This window comes from Ylistrum balloti, unplaced genomic scaffold (genome assembly GCF_031769215.1).
Source record: "Ylistrum balloti isolate Yb309-2 unplaced genomic scaffold, AGI_CSIRO_Ybal_v1 Utg369616, whole genome shotgun sequence".
Taxonomy (NCBI): domain Eukaryota; kingdom Metazoa; phylum Mollusca; class Bivalvia; order Pectinida; family Pectinidae; genus Ylistrum; species Ylistrum balloti.
The window spans coordinates 79892-89118 of record NW_026781889.1 but is presented as its reverse complement, the minus strand read 5'-3'; the positions used below and the strand labels follow the sequence as shown (position 1 = coordinate 89118).

The window sequence follows — 9227 nt, the reverse complement described above, 5'->3', positions numbered from 1 at the left end:
ATCATTTTGTGTAGTGAACCATAAAGTTTGTTCTTGGCTGATTTTCACACCCTGGAAAGATCAAAGCATCCTCTTGTCATCATACCATATCTGTAACAATTTTTGATACTTAAACAAGCCTGATATTATCAGTATTTTATCCATGGATATAGACTTGTAGTGAGTTAATTCAATCAAAACTTTATGTTGCTTATACACAATGACGTCAAATTTCAAAACCCAAAAATTACAAAAAAAAATTAGGAGCTTATGTATTATTCAAATTACAAATCGGCGTTCCGTCGGGGATAGTTTTGTTCCCTCATGTTCCATTACAATCAACCAATTGCTTATCTTGGAAGCATAGATTAACTTACATGGTGTCTATTATTAGCCAGCACTGGCATTTACAGAAAAACATACAAATATATAAACCTTTTTTGGTGATTATCTGTTACAAATGGTCTATTATTAAGGATGTATGGTGGTTCATACCTGACATTTCGCCTTTTCACTTTGATACCCGCGAAAAGACACCGGCCGAAAAAGCAAAAACAAAAAGACGAAAACCAGCCAAAGTGATAAAATGAAATAACACAAATCTGCTAAAACGAAATTACTGAAAAAAAGCAATCCAAAGTAAAAAAAAAAATTGCCAAAGGTTTGCCCGCTTTCAGTTCTGACGAGTTTTCGTTTGTCCGGTTTGGAAGGTTTTCGTCTTTCCAATATTTCCTTTTGTCGCCATGCGTCTTTTCATGACTGACGAGTCCACGAATGACGAAACACAAAACAGCATCATTTCGCGATACAGTACCTTAAACTAAAGAGTGTTCTTCAAAGATATATACTTTTGTAAATTCTGCATAACTTCACACATTGCAGATTAAACATTACCTCCGGTGGTTTCTGTTTTGGAAACATTGGAACGAGCAGGATGGGACCTGCCATATAATGTTCTAGGGAGACGTTGCAGTGGTTTTAGTCCACGATTCTTCTAAGGGGAAGTTGAGAAGACGTCATCAGATCTGACGCCTCTATTGTAACACTTTGAATCCTGTTCAACTCTTTCTTTCTGTCTTTCTTGACTTCAAATGTCCATGGATGTTGCATGGACAATGATCAAGTAAAATCGAGAAAAATTAATTGAATATCGTTAAAGTGCTCTTGTTTGTATAAACAAAATCATTATAAAGTTATAATTGTACCTTATACGAGGGCCATTCCAAAGCGTTGTCTTATTATTGAACTTTATTTGACCTGTAAGCCGCGATGAACATTTCCACTTAAATTACAAATTGATTTTTCAGTGTGGAACCATTAACCGAAAGGATATTGCACCAGGCGCGCCATTGTTGCAGGTGTACTTGAAGCTGTCAACAAATCTCAGTTCATCAAAATAGATCCGGATAGATGCTCGCATGCCGTCTACACACACTATCGATTTCGTTTGTCCGATTCGTAGGAGAGTAGTTACTTATATATTACAAACGTTACGGCAATGGCGTTTTCTTTATATTACCGTGGCATTTATCAAAACTGTACTCGGCCGTCAAAGAGTATTTAGTAAACATGAAATTTCATGTAACTATTATTCGAAATCAGACATGACGTTTGTGATGCCGTCGTCATGAACAGGTCGAATATTTAATGGAAAGTGTTATGTTGTTAAATAACACGATGTTGGTCAAGTTCTGATTGAATTATGATAATTTATTATTGTCATACAAGTCTGTTGATATTTAAGGATCTTCAAACAGAAAAATGTAAAACCAATTACATAGGTCATTGTCTTAATGCAAAGTTTACAAAAACAAATATGATAAGTGAAATTTTAAAAATTCTTGTTTATATAGGTAATTTATTATTTCATTCCTCCTTTTGTCAATTGTGTGCCCATCATGTGATCATGGTTAATTGTCATGTCCTCCCTGTAAATTCATAATTATATGTAATTCAGATTTCAATAGAATCTGCAGCAAATCTTCGTTGGCTTAACTTCCTCAGGCAGATCTCCATTTTATTTCAGATTCATTAACCATTCTTCCGCAGGCAGATCTCCATTTATTTTCATGATATTTGCCTTAACTTCCGCAGGCAGATCTCAATTTATTTTCATGATATTTGCCTTAACTTCTGCAGGCATATCTCTAGTTTTATTTCAGATTCTTTGCCATAGATGCTGCAGGGAGAGATCCAATATTATTTTCAGAAAATTGTATTATAAGTACTCTAAGCACGTCTCCATGGCTTCAACGATTACATGCTAGGTTGATGTATTTTTTTATTTTTTAGCTCAACCCATCACCGACTTCTCCAAGAAATAACTGATATATGTCATTAGCAACTATATTACTATGTAATTCGTCAGGTGACTGTCTTCATAACTATTTGCAATAACATATCAGGTTTTTACAATGTATGACATTACTCATTGAAAGGTTGAACCTTCGTTCTATCTTTAGTAATAAATAATTCCTTCTATTTCGGTAAACTGCAGCGCATTGCTTCCGTCATGCTTTTTTCTCATTCTTTATCATATTTAATTCATTGCTTACCGCTCCTTATGATACCGTTTTCATGCTATTTTACATATTACCAGAACATTTGACTAGGTAAATTGGTAAATTAAACGTTTTCTTAATAAAATGATAAATATGTTTCTTGACATGACAACATCTTAATTGACAAAGCAAAATGCATATGTACATAATTGAATAGCTTCTTTTTGACTTAAACATATTTTATTGTATCAATATATACATTGGAATTGGGCACAAGTTGGCCAACTTATATTAAGCCCTTTCCTGAATAGCTTCTTTCACTAAAGATACAAAATTTGATACGGTAAGGTCAAATGAGGAATGGAACTACTTCATACAGTTGTTCCTGAACATTTTCATCAGGTTGATAATGTCAATAGAATAGAACTTTTTATAACACAATCAGTAGAAGATTTGAGTGTGACGTTTCGATGACTACACGGTCACCTTCATCAGACAAATGAGAAGTGTACTAGGACTGACGTACGTAGTGTTCAGGATGGTACGGCATCGATCAACCTTTTCGGCTTCACCGTAATCCTATGTACACTAAGGTCGAAAATAGAGTGACGAGATGGTAAAGAGATTAAAGACCAAAAAGTACACAAGATGGTAACAATGTACTGTAGTCAATTCTACTAACTTGTTAGTGGTGCTAGAGTTCAATAGTGATAAAGTAACGTCTGTCAAATTTGATGTTACAAATAAACGAATAGGGATACTATCATTACCTATACTTATGGCGCAATCATAAAATGTTTTAATATCAGGCAATATTTTTTTCCGAAAACGCAAGTACATGTCCTTATTCTGTATCATTTCACTATGCCTACTAGTGAAAATATGACATGCAGGATTACGTCAAACCCTGAGGATTATTAAACACTAGCAGAGTTTACCTCATTCAATTTCAATGGATTAAAATATAGCTGTAACATAATCCATGTTTCTGAAATCCATTACATGTAAATATAAAGAGTATGAATCTTATAAGTCATCTTTAGAAATCCAGTAAGGTACCTATAACTGTTCAATATATTAAATATTGGATTGCAATATTGGACTGCAGAAGTTTACTATAAAAGATAACAAAGGCTTTCTTCGATCAAAGTAAACATTATTTTATTCACATATTTCCCTACTAACAGTGTTAACCTTATAACTGATGTATCAAACACAGTTTTCAATAAACAGTTAGAGTAATCCTAAGAATTTCAAAGTGAAAGACACATTATAATTATCACCTTACCCCGTGTTTTCTCTCCCTGTGTGGTGAAAAATATTTTGCTTATCACACACACCAGTTAGCAGCTTACCTACGAGTATTCCCCTGTATGATATCACTGGTATGTTCATAACATTGCACCACCAAAAAGAAAATATCTGTACATCTTATCCAGAATTATGAAGTCCGGTAGCCGTAGAGCCTTTAATGATCCGTACTGCCCACCTCCATGTTACAATTAGACTGTTTTACCTCACTTTGGAAATGGAAATGTATGATGGATGAGGGCATAACAGGCCATTGTAATATCCGGGATATTGTTATCAATAACGATATATAACAAAGTATCCAAAATATTAATAAAATAATTGGCAGGCACGATCTGTTGTCCAATTTAACACAAAACGGGGGCTACGAGATACCTACATGTTGTACATTATAAGCTTTTAACCTATACGTAGCCAAATTACTGCGGAAAATTAAGAATGGTTGAAATGAATATTACTTGTAGGTAGGAAGCTGTATAAAGAGATGTAGATTGATGAGACTATTGCTAAGGTTAATGATATCCATACTAATCTCATTAGAGTATATTCCTTGTGCAATTCGAAAGAAGATGGGGTCGACATAGCAATTATACACGATATCATGGTTATTGATCTTGTGACAGAGCCTACTTTGAGTGACCAAAAATTACTTAGCAGGTATCGTCGATTAAGCAGATGGCGCCTTTCCTTCTGGAAAACATGGTCTTATTCACCTTCTCACCATGTCAATGGTTACGCAGTTGTTGTGACATTACCAGTCGATTTTGGTGGGAAAACATTCAAAAGATCTGACGTTACATACTAATACCAATAACTGTAATTAGATGATCCACAAATATCCATGAAAACAATTTGTTTGGTTAGAGAAGAATAACAGAAATATGGATTCCAAGTCATCTACATATCGTATTATCAACAATTAGGTATTCCTCGACTCCAAACATCACTTACTTTCACAATATTGACAGGCCATCAAACCTCCTGCAGGCATTCATTCATTTTCAACAAAATGAAACCTCTTTTATAAGCAAGACACGAGTACAAGAGCATTCCCGTCATTAAAACCAGTCTATGAGGTTTTTTCTGACAAAGATACGGAAAAACCTTCCTTGACGTGAAAGCATCATATTTTAATAATCGATAAAAATTCATATTTTAAAGGCTGACATTGATTGTGTGTAACAATTGTACAATTAAAATACATATTTATTTAGATTTCATAGATTTAATATTGATGAGGTCAATTTCTATGGAATCATCATATAAGAATTTTCTAAGACTCTTTACGGCTGCATGCCGTTCCCAAAAACGTTTCTTGAACAATTTGCTTCATAAAACTTTTCTTTGTAATACTATCATAACAAAAATGAAGAAATGTGTAAAGATTAAAACCTAGATTTAGCTCCATATCGCACTAGAAAACAAAATATTGAATATTTCCATCTGAGATCATTATGACGACCGACAATTTTGATACTGGGATCAAGTCCTTGAAATCAAATTAACTGCGTGATGTAAACGCCAAAGATTGGATATTAAATAATATAATATAAGGAAATTGAAATGGTCACATTTAAGAGTAAAGTCCTGGTAATCAAAGGTGTGAAGTAACGACATAATAACAATATCTTAATTCAAAATTCAGGAGATTAAAACCATATTAAAATATAAAAAGAATGTATTTCACAATGACCTTTCCTAAAATACAAAGCGAGTATTACCGGATGTTCCGGGATGGTATCCAAACTTTGGCTCGGCTTTTTAATTGACAGTCGGTTTACTTACTTAGTATATCTTACAACCAGAGATATCATATGTTCGTGTGACATCATATTTTAGTGATATACTTCTAGATAAAGGCCAACAATTACATCCAATCCAAATAGGCACAGCCTGTAGATTACATTTATGTGAAAACAGAAGGTAAAGGCAAAAATGTTTTAATTGTGTATGTAAATCAAAACATATGATGAATTCTGTGTGAGTATTTCCTTTTCCCATTGCAGGATTTTCAAAACGAGTCATATGACAATAATGTATTACTTGCCGTATATATTTGTTACTCTAATTCTGGACATTAGAACATTTTTAGTTCAGTGCGTGTTCCACATTAGCCTGCGCAGCTACAGTATTGGCTTGTTTCATCACACAGGTAGATCCCTCACTCAGTAAAGAGGCTCACTTGATGACAGTAGGTACGCAGTGTGCTCTTCGGCCATGCTGATGATGTGGATGTTTCTTGCGATAGTTCATGCTTGGTTTGTTAAAGTTCAGTGTCTGGATAATGGTTCTGAATTAAAAATGGACCTGCTTGATGCACAGTGCACCTCGAAATGCCTTGAAATGGTAAGTTTTTACTATTTCTATCTATAAATTGTGGTCATTTGGAAAAAGCAATGTTAGTTCAGGTTATCTATTTTAGCATAATTTGTATCAATAACATTAAAAATCCCTTTTATTTATTGATTATAAATGTACCGCTATATTCATTAAACCACAAAAATCGATTAAAAGGAATCAAAACAAATTTTAAACTCTTATTCTTATTATTTGTCATACCAAAAATATAAATTGTGTCATTGATATAGAGTTACGACAACTGTAGCTGTCTCTGTCTAAGTAAGTTGAAAGCAACGAATTGTCGTAATACGATATTTATAATCAGTACAAATGACAAATCATTGTAGGTAGATATCACATTGCATTTCAATGCGATATGCTAAGCTCTCCGTCACGTGGAACAGCTATTTTGACGTAATCGTTTCCATGCCCCTAATGATGACAATAAAATGGTAACATTATACGAATTATTTAACAGAAGGACATTTGAGTTGCCCTTTACACATCACATGATACCGCTGTGACAAACTATTTTGGTTATTTATAATATCTCTATTGTATAACAATGTAAATGCCTAGGTCACGTCTAAACGAAATATAGACATCATAAAAGTTATCCATTCGCATGATAGTTTTCTTTCAACAATATGAAACTGTCAACATTGCATGAAATTGATTTCGATATATAGGAATTCATAAATAGTGTTAGTATTTTCTAAAAATATCTATATATCAATGTTTTTGTCGATTGAAATGATATGTTACTATTATGATATTTTCAGTAAGTTTCAGATTTCATCTATTTCGGTAATCTAAAATCAAAATATTCTCTGAGCGTGATCGGATGGAGCATTGGTTACCCACTCACTTTATACCGATTAACTTAAACGTTCGGGGTTCGATTTCCCGAGCGGACGTGAGAAGGCAGAGTGATCAAACCACGTGGGTTTTCTCAGAGTACTCTCATTTCCACCCATAGCAAGACCCCTCGCGGGTTTTCATTTGGGCAGACAAGAGTTTTGAATATAAGCTTGCTATCAAAATAGCATTTTGTTTCATAGTCTCTTTAATGATGATAAAGATATAGATATTGTCATTAGTACTTATGGTAAACATTTTATGTTTTTGAAATGATTCAAAATATTGTGAAACGGTCAATGTGTTGAATTGACCTGCATTAAAATCGATCGTTTGGGAAACAAAACGAGAGAAATAATAACTCATAAAAGCTTTTATTCAACAATTAGTACTTATCATTGTCCATCGACCTTATTCTGTGTCATGCATGATGGAAACCTTACAACGTAGAATATTTTGATTTGATACATCGATTTAAAAATAAAAAAGGGTGTAAAGAGGAAAATAAGGGATATTAAATACCCTTCAAATGTCTATAGCAAGAATCTTTTACAAATGAAATTCTAATATTCAGTTTCATTTTATTTCCAATTTTGCATAAATCAACACCAGCAAAATGTGCCAAAGTTCTAATATTTCCGTGCCGTATCCTCAAACGCTGTTATAGATACAAACATAGGGGATAGCTATGAATCAAAAAAGAGTGATTTAAGAAACGTGTCAAGGGAAAATAAAAACAACCAGATAGCATTTTCAGCCTTTCAATACAAATCTGTAATTTGATCAGAATGTATCTTCATTCTAGGAATCATGTCAATTAATCGAAGGACATGAAATATCATAATAAATGGCCCCTTGCAGCAAAGGATGATAAGAGCTTGCTATTATTACGTCGGGAAGCCACAACCGAAAAATCATTATGTTTGACGGATTTAGTTCCTGAGATGCCGTGTATCAGAATTTGTTTGATATATTCTGCCCAGGGTTATCACAGAGGTATAGTAGATCCCTCATTCTTTACAGCAGCATCTATATCATTACGCGCAATGATGGCTGAAACATCGATTTTGATTTAGTGTTAAGTTTTGGCAGCAGAAAAGGGATCTATGAATATTTTGTCCTTGAATGTAGAGAAATAAATACAATGAAAGATATCATGATAACGAGGTTTATACTCATGACTGACTGGCAGATAAATTTCTTTGTAGTAAATGGAGATTTTCAAACACATTTCTTTCCACGTTTCTACTTTATACTCTGTACAAATCTACGAACAGATAGTCGGTGTACGTTGTCACCTGCAATGCAGCTACGTGTTTAAGTCAGGTCACGGAACGAATGAACTTGGTTGCATTTACAGAAATCCTAATGTTAGACTACATTACCACGTTAGTGTGTTTTAATCCAAATGCTCAAAAAAGTGCTTGCATTTTTTTTTTAAAAGGTCGTCCGAAAGTAATAATACTTCAATGTACTCGGACCAATTAATGCTCTTGCATCATGTAGGGTTTTGAATTGTGGTACCTAATTCATCTGAGAGTTATTTCAGTATATACTATCTAGGAAATACACCATAAAAATTATTTATTAATCTTCAACTGTAGTCTCGTCGCTTTTGTATGAAGATCATCCTCAAAAGTATTAACATTTTATGAATACGTCCTTTCTCTCTCGATTTCTGTTTTAGTGACACTTAATTTTGGAAACATCCCCGATGTCAAGATTTTATGATGTCATTTGAAAGTAACTTTTGGGACAACATGCGGATATCTGAATTACCCCGCTTTCATGCATTGCAGTGTCACAGTTTGAGAAAGCTCCAATCAACATCAGCGGTGTCTTTAGCATTGTAACACTTAAATTCGGCCGAGCTACGGTCTTAATTACTTTTAAGTGATAAAAAAGTTGAACGTCTGAACGGAAAATGGTTTGTTTTCTGTCCCCCTTATCGAATCAATTCATATTCTTTAACATGGGTACCTACTGTATATCATACAGGTTAATCAATGACTGTTGCGTCTGTTGTCTGTGCCCGAGTATGATCTACTGCTAAACCTGTCACGGTTAAAGCAATGCAGCGTGATATCAAGATGAAATTTCCATATCCATTCAGTATTCGGAGACAAAATCTTACTAATTGCAAAAAGAAGGGTTCTGAAAGTGCAGAGTATTTATCATCATCGCTGTAAAGGGCACATACAGGATATTTTTTTCACAATTTAGACAATGGCAAATGAT

At 33.9% G+C, this 9227-nt stretch overlaps 1 protein-coding gene across 1 annotated transcript in view; it reads left to right on the top strand.

Annotated features, from left to right (window-relative positions):
- Positions 1-6014: 6014 nt before the first annotated feature.
- The window catches only part of LOC132548480 (tyrosine-protein kinase Mer-like), a 51082-nt gene continuing 47869 nt past the window's right edge, over positions 6015-9227 (top strand). Inside the window, exon 1 of the mRNA XM_060212350.1 lies at positions 6015-6137. Within this exon, the coding sequence (XP_060068333.1) occupies positions 6015-6137 (123 nt within the window). The remainder of the gene's footprint in view (positions 6138-9227) is intronic.